Source organism: Chiloscyllium punctatum, chromosome 7 (assembly GCF_047496795.1).
Source record: "Chiloscyllium punctatum isolate Juve2018m chromosome 7, sChiPun1.3, whole genome shotgun sequence".
In the NCBI taxonomy this organism is placed as follows: domain Eukaryota; kingdom Metazoa; phylum Chordata; class Chondrichthyes; order Orectolobiformes; family Hemiscylliidae; genus Chiloscyllium; species Chiloscyllium punctatum.
In genome coordinates this window covers 85,674,886-85,691,454 of record NC_092745.1, presented here as the reverse complement: position 1 = coordinate 85,691,454, position 16,569 = coordinate 85,674,886, and the positions used below count along the sequence as shown (strand labels likewise).

Genomic DNA, 16,569 nt, shown 5'->3' with positions numbered 1-16,569 from the left:
ACTGGGGTAAGGTGGGGTGGGGAGGGGAGGGGAGGGTAAATGAGGAAACTGGTTTCAGCTTGTCAATTGGATATCTGAGCAGGCTGTGAGCTCCTTTATATTTACCAGAACTGTTCTGAACCCGCCACTAGAGGGTGCATGATCACAACTGAAAGTGACTTCACCTTCCTCTCCTTTTGAAGTTAGAAACCTGCTATGCAATATTTCAAGATAGAAATTTAGACTCATGTCCATGACAATAATTGTATTTGATTTGCAATGGATGCCAATTTGTTATCCTGTTCTTTTCTGTAGCTATGGTAGTGAGCTCCCCTGATTGCAAATGAAAATTGTATTTGAAAAATTAATGTACAATGTTAAAAGATTCTGGTGGATTAAATTTTATTCTGACAGTATGAGAAATGACAAGCAATTGGTGTATTATAGCCATGTCAAAAATTAAAACAGCAAATAATACTACGACTTGGGTTTTGGAGTCAAGGTAAACTCAAAGAACAGCAACTCATCTTTTGATTAGGCATTTTGCAACCTTCCAGAGTCAATGTTCAATGATCTCAGCTCATAACCATTCTCCCTTTTATGGGAAAGATATGGTGATGCTTCTCCATCCATTTAGACATTGTATGGGCACAATGTTTCTTTCTTTATTTGTACCATTACCATCATTTGTTTGCATCATTGTCTGTTTGTCACCTTGTATTCCCTGCTTTCCATTCTATCACATCCTTCTTATTTATTCTTTCCACCCACTTCTCTTTTTCCCAACTGAAAACTAAAATGCTAGAGAACACAGCCGGTCAGGGAGCATCCATGGAGAGAAATCAAGCTAATGTTTTGGGTCTAGATGACTCTTCATCAGATTAACATGCTGTGACCTCCAAGCACACGAGTTCTGAGGAGTGGCCACCGACTTATAGAGTCATAGAGATGTACAGCATGGAAACAGACCCTTCGGCCCAACCCGTCCATGCCGACCAGATATGCCACCCAATCTAGTCCCACCTGCCAGCACCCGGCCCATATCCCTCCAAACCTTTCCTATTCATATACCCATCCAAATGCCTCTTAAATGTTGCAATTGTACCAGCCTCCACCACATCCTCTGACAGCTCATTCCATACACGTACCACCCTCTGCATGAAAATGTTGCCCCTTAAGTCTCTTTTATATCTTTCCCCTCTCACCCTTAACCTATGCCCTCTAGTTCTGGACTCCCCAACCCCAGGGAAAAAACTTTGTCTATTTACCCTATCCATGCTCCTTATAGTTTTGTAAACCTCTGTAAGATCACCCCTCAGCCTCTCCCTATAGATCAAATCCTCCAACACTGGCAACATCCATGTAAATCTTTTCTGAATCCTTGCAAGTTTCACAACATCTTTCCAATAGGAAGGAGACCAGAATTGCACGCAATATTCCAACAGTGGCCTAACCAATGTCCTGTACAGCTGCAACATGACCTCCCAACTCCTGTACTCAATACTCTGACCAAGAAAGGAAAGCATACCAAACACCTTCTTAACTATCCTATCTCCCTGCGACTCCACTTTCAAGGTCTCTTTGTTCAGCACCACTCCCTAGGACCTTACCATTAGCTGTAAGACTTGAAATCTTAACTCACTTTGTCTCCTCAGAAGTTTCAAGAATAGTTTGACCATAAGTTTTCACAATTACAAGGTATTGGGCAAAGGGTAAATTTATAAATCCAAACACAAATATTTTAAGGATTCAAGAAACCTTATTGTTCTGCTCATTTCAAATTTGTCTTTGTTTGTTCCCGCCAATTGTTTTACTGTGTTACTCACCACCACTTGCCAGGAGCTCACCATCACCTTCTCCAGGCCAAGTAGGCATTGCCATTAAGTGCTGAAGCCAGGGATGTCCATGTACAATGAGTGAATAATAAAATAAAACTTGCTCCCTTTCTTCAGTAAGGAATATATAATGCTCTTTGCATGGGAACTCTTTTGTGCATTAATCTTATGGAACATGAAGGGAAAGAACAGAAGCTGAACCAGAGACGTAAGGCACCCACCCCTACCCTTAAGATGCAGTAAGCAGAACTCCCACCTTCTTGCAGCAGCGTAAACATGGAAAGTACAACCTCATTTTAGTTATTGCACATATTGGTCCCACAGTAATTCAGGAGGATTTAACTTGTCTACCATGTTGATGTTGCATTGTCAGTAACAAGGTCAGCCCAGGTGGCTTAATAGAATATAAATTCCCTAATTGGGGCTGTTAATCTGGCTGACCAATAAGAACTGGAGTGCCAGAAATCCTGTCACTCTGAGACCTGGCTCTGAGAGAGCTGGATCAGTGTCAAGGGTTCTCCATATTTAAATAAAGGGTGACTGGTCTCTGTGGAGTTATTTCTGTCAGTCATGAGGGTAAGATTGGAGATTGCCTGACAATAACCTAGGCACATGAAATAACAAAGGCACATCCTACTCAGTCAACTACGTTTACAAAATCCTGCATACTAACATGTTGACTAGTGTCAACATTACAACAGCTGTTCCACAGGCTATTCAAGCACTAGCCTTACTCACCAAATTAGACATTTTAGCTAATGGCCCTGACTCCTTCAACACCACCCCTGAGTATTTCCTGTCTCATTTTCAAGATGGACCCACATACATGGAAGCATGGTCATCAGGAGCATTGAATTCAGACCCAATGAATTCTCAGGCCAACAGAACAAACATGGGAAAGAGAATTTGCTTAATGATTACCACCTATTGTCCTTCCTCTACTAATAAATCAACACGCGCCATGTTGAACACCATATACTGTTATGGATCAGGCCAGACCCCTCAAAATATTTCAAGAAAATAGCCCACACCCTAACTTTGCTAGTTGTTTTAAGTAGGAGTATAGTGGATATTCCAGGATAGATTCTGCTGGTCAACTCACTAAGTTTTAAACAAAACAGAATTTATTTACAAGATTACTTAATGAAACACAAACAAAAGAAAAAAAATACAGAATAACAATTTATTTGAAAACTCAACAGATAGTCCCAACTTAATGATGCTGTTCCCAATACTTTCAACAATCCCCATAAACACCTTTTGGCACAAAAGGTAAAATCAAAAGGATTTACAGAGAGAAGTCAGAGACAGAGGAAGATCAACATGGACCTGCTTCTTTGGGTTCGGAAGCTTTTACAACTGCCTGACTGCTTTCAGTCTATAGCCAGACCAAACCAGAGAAAAGCTGAGCTGGGAGAACTGGCCACTCCCCTTACATTGTACAAGATTTTTTAAAGCTTGAAAGCATTTTTTTTACTGAGGTAGTATCTGTTAACTATAATCAAACTGACCCCAAGATCCTTCCAAATCCAAACATTTTGGAGTCTGTGTCTTTTATGGTCTCTCTGAAAAAAAACAAGGACAGCATCACCTTGTTAGAGGAGCAGCATCGTCACAATACTGATGAAGCACTAAGGATGGAAAAGGCACAGAATATACTCTGGGTGGGGAACTTCAAATTTCATCACTGTTATTGATCAAGGTGATACTTCCTGAAGAAAATGTCAGCTAGCATTGGGCTGTAAATGCTGGCCTAGCCAGTGATCCCTCATCCTGTGGATGAATAAAATATAATTTACAGTTATTTAAAAGTAGATTTGCATTAGATTTCTCCAGTTCACACAAAAATAACCCAGGCATTGGAAACAAACTTATGCTTTAAACGCATTGTCAAACTAGTTATCAATTTAGCTACTATAACAATTAATTTATATTTCCCTTAATCTTAACATTCATAGACATAGATAGGGTGAACACACAGCTCTGCAGAATAATTACTAATTGGAAGCAATGAGAAAAACCTGTTAAGAGTCCAAACCAAAAGGGTAGGATGAGGCGACTTTCTCACAAATCCTTTGGTTTCTTGTTAACAAAATCATAATTCTGTCAGCCATGATGGATTTAATCGATGACTCTGACTTTAGGTAACAGGTCAGTTTGATTTAGGTCTCATGGTTGAGGTTCAGATTTCAGAGATTATTAGGAAATCAGAGATATTACTTCCTGGAACTTCCTCTGATTCCCAGGAAACACTTCATTGAGGTATTTCTTCAATTGATTTTCAAGAGTTACATTGTTACTGAGGTAACTTTGCTTCCTTGCAAGCTCATGCATAGCTGAACAACCTTCAAGCTTTTGGGAAAAAACACATGTCAGAGGCAGTTTCTAGGCAACCTACAGTACTAGGCCCCTTGCAAAACTCAGTCTGTTTTTTTTAAGCAACCTCCTATATTTCTTTTAAAAGCTTTGGTCCCAGGCTTTTACTAAACAGCAGAAAATTTCCAGTTATTCTGACCATGCAGTCCAAAAAGTCACATTGTAAATTCTTTGCAACACAGTCTTAATTTTCTCCTATTTTCCTAATCCACACACACACACACATATACATATATATATATGTGTGTGTGTTACCAACATTAAGTACAAAGCCAAATTTTATGGCCAGGAAGTTTGGAAGCCCACCAGGATCTTCCAGGCTCTAATATTTGGGCACCAAATTTTGGAAGTACCTAGTTAGCACTTCACCCTCTGCAACCGCTCAACTTCTGCTCATCATTCCCACATTCCTCCAGAGGCAAAAAGTGGCACTCAGCTTTAACGATGCTTCCCTTGAGATTATACTGAAGTTTGTCTTGGAAACAAGGAGGTTGTTTTTCTTGTGATGGCAATGACTGGCCATTCTGACTGATGAGGTGGCATGGAGGTCAGCACCTGCAGGTGGCTCAAATGAACTTGACTCCAATGCGATAAAAAAGATGAATGATCTTCAATGCTCTGCCATGGCGTGTACCACTGTCTACTCACTGCTTCATTCTCCTATTACTGTGTGCTAGCACTATACAGTTGCCACTGCAGAGAATCATGTGGTTGGGAGCCAGGCATCTCCATTAGGTTGCTGATATGAATTCAAGGTTTGTCATGTCAGTACAGCTACTGAAGTTACACTACTCTTACCATAGCAGTAGTGCTTCTCACACATTTGCACAGATTCACTTAAAATCCAGAATATTTTAAATCATCTGACTCATTTCAGATAGTGTCACAGGAATGTTTCATTCCTTCATACCATTCTGAATTCCAAGAAAATTTAGAGGATAGGAAATCCAAGCTTTAATCCAACACACCATTAAACTCACTGGGACAACTGAATTTTCAAGGCTATGAATGCACTTTTACGAAGTGTGAAGCAAATTAATTATTTTTGGTCAAGAAAGGAGGCAGATACTCCAGTTGAATTTTCCAAGAATTTAAAAGCGATTAGCAAAATTAATGCAAATTGCTGGCTGTTGAGAATTAGAGATGAATTCAAAACTCGAAAAGCAAGTTAAAAATTACCAACATTAAGTGTAAGAAGAAAAGCAATGTGGAAGATTACTTTTTCAAAGGTAACAGATTTACAGAAAATAAATTTAATTAGGAACTATAGCTTGTATGTTTCGAGAGTTTGTGTTTCCAGCCTTTGGTCTTTGATAGTATACTTAACTATATATTTATCCAGTTGTTTTTATTGTCATTCATGCGAGCTCTGTCAAAAGGCAGGTCTGTAGATCAGTTTCTGCTGATATTTATCATAGGCTGGTTTCTTGGCAGTTTTCTTTTGTCAGAGGTGGTTTGCCATTCACTCGCAGCAGCAGCACAAAGAGGCAGCTCCCAAGACTACCTCAGTTGGAATGCAAACTGAACCCATACTGTTGGCATTCTTCTAAATACATACCAAGCATCTAGCCAATGGAAATAACCATAAATCATCTCCCTCAACACACACAATTCTCATTTAATTAATGTAATTTAATCTGCTACTTTTGACAGGAGTAATAGATTAAGATAAAGGTAGTTATATCCGAATCGTACTTCAGGCAGATGAGACAGTAAGCATTAGATTACATCACATCTAGATACTCCCTGGAAAGGATATTGGGTTTTATCACCTGGGTAGGTCAGTCTTATTTTTGCTTAGCCACCTAATTTTACGACGTTACTTTTACCTGAGACTGGAATGAACAGGAACTTTAAAATAGGGCCTAATGCCACAATGACACAGTCAGCCCCATTTTGTATCATTACAACCCTATTAATATATGACACAAATCGTGCCAGTATAAAACCTATTGTTAGTTAGTGAAATAGCCCAGTTGTTTATAAAAACAAAAACATTTGCTGCGGACTTTAGATAATTTCTTTGTTTTTGCTATTAATACCATCCTTTGACATTCATCGTTATACCTTCTGCAGCAGGGCTCCTGGCTTTTCACCTTTGCATATTTAAGAGACTGTTGTTGGTCTATAGCCCCCTCTGAAGCATGTGGCAGATGCAGGTTGATTACAGCAGAAGCCCAAAGATTTCTGCCATGAATTCTCAGACCGCTGTCATAGGAACCCAGCACAACAGAATAGCCTATGCAGTATTTTCGAGCTTCAAAGGTCTTGGTAAGTAGTTACAGAGAACCCATCTGTCAGGGTTAAATTGATACTTTTAGATGTGCTTTCTCACAAATCAGTGGCACAGCAGCAATCTACTGCCACAATGCAATTTCCTTACAGTACAGCAGATCTGCTTTTAAAGAAAAGATAAATTGCACAACATCAAAAATATGCACCAGCACAGAATGATGTAACACTGCTTTTCTGCAAACTTGAAGGCACTGGGGTTTTCTGTCCTTGGTCATTTACATATCACTAATGCTCAGCAAATATCCTTTCTTTAAAGACAGCATAAATAAGACCTGGGCCTTCAGGCCTATTTGCCCAGGTGATATGTCTCCAATCACTCAAATCACTCTTCCTCATCAATTTTTCACTGACTTATTTTCTAAGGCCACTTAAATATTTCCAGGTTGGAGCTTGGCAGGAGGAAGGTGACTGATGACAGATGTGAAGTGTTAACAGTGTGACCTGACTGATCTTCTGCCTTCTTTGTCATGTCACATGTATTTGGAGAGGAAAAGGAGAGGGATTAGAATGGATTGCTGAGGAAGAGAATGCACAAAGGTCCAAACAGGACCTTTCTTCCCTTCCTTAGTTGGGTCTGCAGCATTCTAAACATGGGGGCTCTGTACCCCTCAAACATTCAACAATTATTTGAAATTTACATTCAAAAAGCACCTGGAACTGTGCCTAAACTTTGAGAGGTGTTTAAATCTCACCTCAAAATGATTGCATTTCCAATTAAAATTTTATCAAAACAGGTATTTAGATACAAACATATGAACTAGGAGTTGGGATCAGGTTGCTGAGGCCCCTTGAAACCCCATCCGCCACTCAATAAGATCATGGTTGATCTGCTTGCGTTTCAAAGTCCACATTCCAATCTATTCCTGCTAGCCTGTGATTATGTTGCCTTACAATAATCTATGTACTTCAGTCTTATAAATACTTAATTGCCCTAACTCTGACTCTCAAAGTCAAACAAGCCTCTGAGAGAAAAAAAAGTTCACCTCATCTCTTTCCGAAAAGGATAACTCCTAATTTTAAACAGTACCCCTTCCCTCATTCTGGACTCACCCCCACAAGAGGAAACATCCCTTTTTTTGTCTACTTTGACAGACTATTCAGGATCTTTTACACTTCAATCAAGTCACCCTTCACTCTTCTAAACTCCAGTGGAAACAAGCCCAATCCTTCCAACCTTTCCTGATAAATAAATCACTTAGTCCAGGTATGAATCCAGTCAACCTCCACTGACTTGTCTTCACATCACTTGGATAATTCCTTAAATAAGGGGACCAAAACTACACACAGTATTCAAATATGGTTTCACTATTGCCCTGTATAACTAAATCCTAACCTTTAACACTTGGCTTCTGATTCTCATCTCTAACCTCAGTACTATCCCTTCTGATCTGAGGAGACTTTTGGGGCATGCCCAGCTATCCATTCCTTATCTTGGTTCTTGCCTTCCTTTCACTCTCATTTTCTAACCCTTTCAAATTTATAAGGGTGGAAGGAAAAAGGTTTAGTTTTATGGATTAACTGCCAATTAACTCCACTTGTTGATTCACCTCTTTACTGTTCAAGACCTCAAACACACATTCCAGGTCAACCAGAATTTTACTTGTACTTCTTTCACTGTAGTCGACTGCATTCACAGCTCACATAGCAGTGTCCTTTATATTGGTAGACACAGACCAAATGCAGACTGGGTGACCGCTTTGTGGAACACCTCTGCTCTGTCCATAGCAATGATTCTGACCTGTCAAGTTGCTTGCCATTTCATTAAGCCACCTTACTCTCAATGCTAACATTTTGTCCTGGATCTGTTACAATACTCCAATGAAGCATAACACAAACTTGAGGAACAACACATCATTTTCTGCTCTAGGCACTTTATAGCCTCTAGGGTTTGATGTTAAATTCCACAATTTCAGAGTCTGACTACATGATTTCTGTTCTCTATTTGCCTTACATTTATTGATGTCTTAGAGGGGAATATATTTCATCACCACATCTAGGTCCTTGAAGCAACAAGGACATTATATGCTGATTGCTACAGTTGCCTATTCCCATTGCTTTCCTTGTACTCGTTCTGACAGCAGGAGCAGAATGGGTGGAAACGTGTTTATATGGATTTTAATGAGGGTCTAAAAATAATGGTTGATGTAAATACATTTTACAAAACCAAAGATAGATGAAAGAAAAAAATTGGGCTGTGACTAACAACAAGATGTCTCATGATAGGGAGATGGAGACAGAAACAGCTTCCTTTTAGAAAAGAGAAACCACTCAGAAGATTTGGCAATGTTAAGGTTTCTGTTGGAGAATACAGATCAATCACAGCAAATCCTGTTAGCTCAACAATCTCCAAAGCTGTTTGGGCTGCAAAGAAGACTTAAGTGGTTAATGTCAGTAAGGGAAAGTGTCAGTAAGGGAAAATTCCAGAAACAGAAGATTTTGAAAAAGAGTTAAAGAAATGTGTTAGTACTTTTATGTTTTAAGGTTGCATGAAGAGACATTAACTAAAGCAGATATCATTGAATCAGAGAACCCCTAGTGTGGAAGCAGGCTATTTGGCTCATCAAGTTCACATTGACCCTCTGAAAAGCATCTCACCCAGACACACTTCCCCTTCTCTATCCTTGTCACCCTGCATTCCCCATGGTTAATCCACCTACCCTGCACATCTCTAGATGCTATGGGCAATTTAGCATGGTCAATCCGCCTAACTTGCACATTTTTGGATTGTGGGTGGAAACCGGAGCACCTGGAGGAAACCCACACAGACATGGGGAGAATGTACTAACCCCAGGCAGACAATCGCCTGAGGCTGGAATTGAATCCAGGCCCTGGTGCTGTGAGGCAGCAGTGCTAACCATTGAGCCACCATGCTGTTCCAAAGTTTGAATTTTGAAATTTGCTTGAAAAGAACCAAATGTAGTTGTGCAACTGAACACGAAACTTTGAATTAGAAGCAGGGTGATCCTTCACTGAGGTTTGAGTATCTGTAAGGTTTTTGTTGAGAATAAAATTGTGAAATCTTTATTTCTGCTCTTGTATAAATATAAAGTAGTATTTTTTTCCTTTTATAATACATTTTCATGTTCTTTTATTAAACATATTTTGGCAACCGCTTGTGAATATTTTCAGTGACTGATGACCATCAGAACCAAATTACAAAAGCCAGGATTCACTCTGGGATCTGAGTTGTCCAGTTAATTACAATTAACTGGGATTAAAGATTGACATAAGGACTGCCTTAAACTAAGAAAGAGAGGTAGTAAGGCAGAGAAGTTTAAAGAGGGAATTCCAGAGCTTAGGTCTTCAACAGTTGATGATATGACTGGTAAAAGTTGAGTAATTAAAATTGGCTATGGAAAAAGGTGAGAGTTGGAGCAGCACAAAGGTTTTGAAGAGTGTAGTTTTGGAGATTGTAAAGATAGATCCGGACAAGGGAATCAAGGGATTTCAAAGCAAGGATGAGACCTTTAAAATGGCAGCATAGTTGAAAGTGGAGCCAATTTAGATCATTGAGCACTGCGGTAATACTTGCCTCACATGCAAAGAGTAATAATTCAAAAGATCTGCTGGAATCATAGAATGATAGTGTAGCAACAGTCAGCAGGGGTGAAGTTGGAGTGGGGTGAAATAAAATAAACTGAAAACATGAGCATTATTAATATCTTAAAATGTTCTAAATTGAACAAGTTCCATTTTAATTTACTTTAGGATCTTAATTCACATTCATACAAATTTATTTAACTTTCCACAGTAAAGTAATTAATATAATTTGCATTGATATGAAATGAAACACAAAGTACAGTTCACCAAGAAACAATTATTGCATTAACTAAATTACTCTTTCTCTTAGATTTTTATCACATTTCTCAAAGGTTCAGAATTAAACATTTAAGTAAATATGTAAAGTATTTTCAGGCCAAACATGAGATACACAATAGAATGAGAACAAGAGGCTACTGTTCACCACCACAAAGAACTATTGAACTCTCAGGAAATTTAGCTTTATTCTGCTATGTTTATTTTCAAAGAAATCATTCTAGTACAGCGACACATGTAGCTGAATGGAATGACTGGTAGTGATAAATTTTATTTCACCTTGCTTTTTAAATCACTGCTTTGAAACATATAGCATTGTGACAAATTACAAAGAATGACTTACATGCACACAACAGACTACGATGTAGTGTAACGTAGGCAGGTATGGTTTGAATAAGTGTAACTCACATTTTATCTCAACGTCTGTCTTAAGTCTTTTTTTAAAAAAATGCTGGATCATGTCACAATGGAGTACATGCCTGAACACATGATTTCTGCACAGTGAGCTCTTTGTTTCAAACATTTCATTGTAAATTTCACAAATTGAGACTGAAAGGCACATCACAACATGCAAGCCTTTATAACCGTAGGTCTAACAATGGGCTACATGCCTTTTGGGCACAATTCTGGGGATGCTGTTAGGTACAACTTTTTCTACTTTTAAAAGGCTAACTTGGGTCTTCAATTCCCTGAGCTCCTCCAATATGGACAATTTGCATCCCTTATTTACCTTATTCACCAGGACCATAATATTTCTCACAAACTTTGACTTGCACCTGAAATGTTGATGGAACTCACAATGACTTTGGACGAGAATCAGTTTTGAGAAATGCAAATGAGGCATGGTCATCAGAATTCTTGAACCCTTGCTCCCAGATGGAGGACTCCACAGTTTGCTTCTCACTCTCTCTCTATACACCTATATTATCATTATCAGTTAAAATCACACCTGGAGTTCATTTGAAGTTTTTTATGCCTGATGATTATAGATAAAACTTGAATGATGTGATTGATTTATAGTGCTGCCTTCAAAGACTTGTGGAAAAGGGTTCATTTTCTTGTGAAACATGGACAGATAGAACAAAGATATTAGCATTTTCTTGAAATTTTAACGCTTGACATGCAAGATATTTTCTCAAATCATTGATAAATTATACTAGGAATGAAAATGTTTTGTTGTGTTGGACCAAGGACATTTTCACATTTATATAGTGCAAATTAGATAATCATTGTAAAAAAAAAGAATTGTTTTATAGTTACAATGAATTAGAAACCAAAATCTTATAAAAACTCAAATACAAGATATAAAACGAATAACAAATCAGTGAAATAAATGATTTAACAGACAAAATAACAGATCAAATTTAAAGGAATGAAAATCAGATGAGTTCTATAAAGGGTAGGTGATCTGATCAACAAGCCACTGCCCATATGATTAAAGCTAATATTTACCCCATGTACCCAAAACCAGACTCAGGCACTACAGATCTAGGAATTTACTATCGCTACATTGAATAATTAAATATGAGAGCACTTTGTGAGATTTGTCAAGAAGCTGCAGCTGGATTGGATCATTAGAAAGATGTTTAAAAATCAATACACAGTGATCGATGTAATTTAGTTCTCTCTCTTTTAACATACCACCATTGGTTATTAATATAATGAGTTAAAAGGGAGAAAAAGGTCAAAAATCAATCTTTGTTGAATAACATCCTTAAATTTGGCAATGTGACATTATTTTCTGGCAGATTTTGAACAGAAATGCCATTATTAAACATGGCCACATTGTTATATTCACGACAACACTGTTAACGTTACAGTTCCTTTTTGCCGTTTCAGAATCGCAACAGCCTGTTCGTGAGTGACACCTTCCAAACTTTCCCCATTTACAGCTAAGATTTGATCTCCTCGTTTTAACCGGCTATCATCTGTTGCAGCACCCTGCAAAAAGACAAAAGAAAAGTCAGTTGTATTCAAGTTCTTTATGGTTTAGAATTTTTGTTTTTGCATTTTTTGATTTTGATTGAAGTAGCTCCAATATTACAATAATTTAATGGGCAAATGTCGTGCTTAGTTAATGCTAAAATGTGTAGGTCAGAGAATCGTTCCCATCATCAATCTGTGGACCACTCAGAGCTAGCTGATGCAAGTAGTTTTTGAAAATAGTTTCTGCCACACATGTTACGACAATTAGACATGGAAAATGACCACTTAAATCAAATATTTGACCTTGCGACAGTAATATAATCCAGGGAACCAAGAAGAAAATTAAGAAAATGCCACCTGTGTTCCTTTGTTCCTGCCGAATAATGTTTAATTTATAGGCGCTGGTCTCAGTTCTGGTTCTGCCAATGAGCAGAGACTTGTCCCACTTTAGGGATCAGATTTTTCCACAAGAGGTGGGAATTAGGAGATGGGACCAATTCCATGTTGTGTTCTAGCATCATCCCCAGCCTGCTTTGAAGCATTATTTACATTGGATAGGAGTTTTAATAACCCAGATACCGGAATGTTCACCAGTGGAGGTTTACTGGCCCAAATCAACAGCCAATATTGTGGCTGCAGTCTGTGCAGGAGAAGCGAGAAGATCTCTGTCTTCAAAGTAACCAGGAGAAACGGAGAGATGGGACCTGGGATAGGGTAGCAATGGCTTAGTTATTACATTTCCATTGCTGCCCAGAATTTTGTTTGTCTAAACTGCTTTGCATCAAATCAGATTGTTCCAGTATTGCTGCCACAGTTACCACCAGGTTTCAGAGTTGTTACTCTGACACAGCTCTGGAACAGCGGGGGGAGGTGAACACAAGCTTCCTGAACCAGAAGTAGGGTCATTATGACTACACCACAAGTGTCCTTGATAAACTTAATTTCCGTTAGCTGCCATTATGGAATTTGAACCCATGCCCAGAGCATTAGATGGGCAGCTGGATTAATGTATCAGTAACATTACCACTGCACCACCATCGGCCCATTACCAAGTTCAAATAGTTTGCTTAAGAGAGGTCACAATGTCATCTACTTTTCATGAAAATCACTTGACGAGTTCCCTCATGATCTGGCACAGCCCAATTATAGCAGTGGAAAACAATCATTTTCCTGCCTACTGCTTGCACATATTCCCTCCTTGGGTAAGTCAGCAAGATCAGGAAGGGAGGCAGTAGACTGGCTGCAGGATATATGTGCCATTTTGTTTGCAATTAAAGACAAAAAGATTTGGCCAAGACTTCAGTACAAGATAACCAAGGCTGGTACTCGGAGGTTGATTCCAGATGCAATGTTAAACCAAGGTCTGTCTGCCCACCTGGGTGCTCTTAAAAGATTCCAGGGCACAATTTTGAAGGAGAGCACAAAAACAATCTCTCTTGACCTAATGAATATTTATTTCTCAAAGAACACTAACAAGAAACAAATTTGTGGTCACCTTGCTGTTTGAAGCAGCTTGCTGTCGGCAAATTGGCTGCAGTGTTTCATACATTATACAGTTATTACACTTCAAAAGTATTTGGTACTTGTAAAGGACTCAGGGGTTCCTGTGGTTTTGAAAAGTGCTATGCAAATACAAGTTTTTCTTTTGCTGTGCTGAACTATGAACTGGTGACTCTGAAAGGTTCTACATTTTATAGCCTGTGTCGTCATAGCTATATGGTTACTGACATTACAGTTCATCAATATCTGCACTTTTGAAGAACTTTAAAATGTACTCATCATCAAAAATTTAATCCTCTTTTAAACTGAATATTTTTCTCAAAGCATAATTTTGTCTCCTCCATTGAAATCATAAGTTACTTAGAGTCATAGAGTCATACAGCATTGAAACAGACCCTTTGGTCTAACTCGACCATGCCGACCAGATATCCCAACGCAATCTAGTCACACATGCCAGCACCCGGCCCATATCCCTTCAAACCCTTCCTATTCATATACCCATCCAAATGCCTCTTTAATGTTGCAATTGTACCAGCCTCCACCACATTCTCTGGCAGCTCATTCCATACACGTACCACCCTCTGCGTGAAAAAGTTGCCCCGTAGGTCTCTTTTATATCTTTCCCCTCTCACCCTAAACCTATGCCCTCTAGTTCTGGACTCCCCGACCACAGGGAAAAGACTATGTCTATTTATCCTATCCATGCCCCTCATAATTTTGTAAGCCTCTATAAGGTCACCCCTCAGCCTCCGACGCTCCAGGGAAAACAGCCCCAGCCTCTTCAGCCTCTCCCTGTAGCTCAGATCCTCCAACCCTGGCAACATCCTTGTAAATCTTTTCTGAACCCTTTCAAGTTTCACAACATCTTTCCATTAGGAAGGAGACCAGAATTGCACATAATATTCCAACAGTGGCCTAACCAATGTCCTGTACAACTGCAACATGACCTCCCAACTCCTGTACTCAATACTCTGACCAATAAAAAAAACATATCAAATGCCTTCTTCACTATCCTATCTACCCGCGACTCCACTTTCAAGGAACTATGAACCTGCACTCTAAGGTCTCTTTGTTCAGCAACACTACCTAGGACCTTACCATTAAGTATATAAGTCCTGCTAAGATTCGCTTTCCGAAAATGCAGCATCTCACATTTATCTGATTTAAACTCCATCTGCCACTTCTCAGCCCATTGGCCCATCTGGTCCAGATCCTGGTGTAACCTGAGGTAATCCTCTTCACTGTCCACTACACCTCCAATTTTGGTGTCATCTGCAAATTTACTAACTGTGAACAATCTACTTTGAACAATCCAATTGTTCTTCTAGTTCAAGAGACCAAATAAAAATCAAGCTAATATTTACAAGACAAAAGACTTTTTGACATCCTCTATAAAAGAATATTGGGCATCCTTATTCTGTTTCTAGTTGTAATTGATCCCTTCCAAAAGAATTTCACACTAAATTAGTACTCTTCATTCAAAAAAGCAAAAGGAGAGATGATATGAAAAGTTTCATATTAGAAATACTTTCACATATAGATTAATCTCCAACAGATTTTGTTTATTGCAAATATGTACAGGCCTGTTGCATTTTTTAAAGAAAGACTTTAAGAATGAACAACTATTGCTAACTTCTGATACAATGGTTGAGTAGGAGTAAGAAAATTACAGAATTACCTTGGCAAACACAGTTTTAACGTAGATTGGTAGATCTCCATGAGGGCTTCCATGTCCTCCAACAATACTGAATCCAAGTCCATCTGGTCCTTTCTCTAAAGTTATGTTGATACACTGTGGATGTCTAATAATCAAAGTACAGCTTATTCATTTGTTCATGTACGCTTTTCAGTTTTTATTGTTATGGTATTATATATCAGACTGAGATATTACACATTTTACAGGTTGGACAAAATCTGAAAAATAGCATATTAAATCTTCCAATAAAAAGCAATCTGATTATTTATACTGTATCAGTCATGCTTTTGCTTTGCAACCGAGTAATATATGTTTGCACATCTCAGATGGCACTGATCATAAACATGCTATTGGAGAATGAGGAGTTAGCAAACCTTGCAAAGCAAAATCTCTTTTGTAATACAAGTGGAATTTCTTCGTAAATCAACTTTTTGCATACCATTTTGTGCCTTACATATTTTTACGTAACATTTTCATATTGCCACTCTTTGTCTGCTTATTTTTAATCTTTGGATTAACTCAATTAATTTAAAATTTCATTTTATTGAGATTTTGTTGCTTCACAATTTTTTGTTTTAAAGCCCACTTGTTATTAATAAACTTGCATAACGTTTATGTGTGCATTCCCTTCTTATTATTGCCCTTATTTCAATATTAAAACTTGCTATTCCCATTCATTCACTGTCTCTTTTGCAATACATTTATCGATTCTATATTTCACATTCATGTCAGTAAGAGAACTGCTGATTGCAACTTTACTGATCTTGGGCCCGACAAATAAAAGCGAGTTTCCAAAGCCATTTTGAGAGTGGCTTCTAGAGTCTCATCAGTCAGACCGTTCAGTGCATGGTACAAGTGGCCAGTATTTGAACATCATTCACTTCATCAATTTAAACCTAAAAACTTTAACTGCAGTTGTACATTTGGCATAGGGTTCCAATGAAATGCGACTTTTGTTTGCTGTAGTCACACCAGCTGTTCACTCATTTGTTGACTTATCCAAAACTTTAATCCTTGCCCATTATGAGATGATGAAGATTTTGTATGATAGTAAGGACTATTCTCAAGCTTCTCAGACTGAGACTGGAATTGGGGCAATATTTCAGGAGGGAATAAACCTTATAGTTTCACTGTGAACTTTTCATT

General features: G+C 38.4%; 1 protein-coding gene across 5 annotated transcripts in view; it reads right to left on the bottom strand.

Moving 5' to 3' along the window:
- Nucleotides 1-10,157: 10,157 nt before the first annotated feature.
- Nucleotides 10,158-16,569, bottom strand: part of patj (PATJ crumbs cell polarity complex component) — a 390,366-nt gene continuing 383,954 nt past the window's right edge. For all 5 annotated transcript variants that reach the window (XM_072574241.1, XM_072574240.1, XM_072574242.1 and 2 more), the window contains 2 exons: nucleotides 15,406-15,529; nucleotides 10,158-12,242 (listed from right to left, as the gene is read on the bottom strand). In XM_072574241.1, coding sequence (XP_072430342.1) covers nucleotides 12,096-12,242; nucleotides 15,406-15,529 — 271 coding nt within the window. In that variant the 3' untranslated portion in view covers nucleotides 10,158-12,095. The remainder of the gene's footprint in view (nucleotides 12,243-15,405; nucleotides 15,530-16,569) is intronic.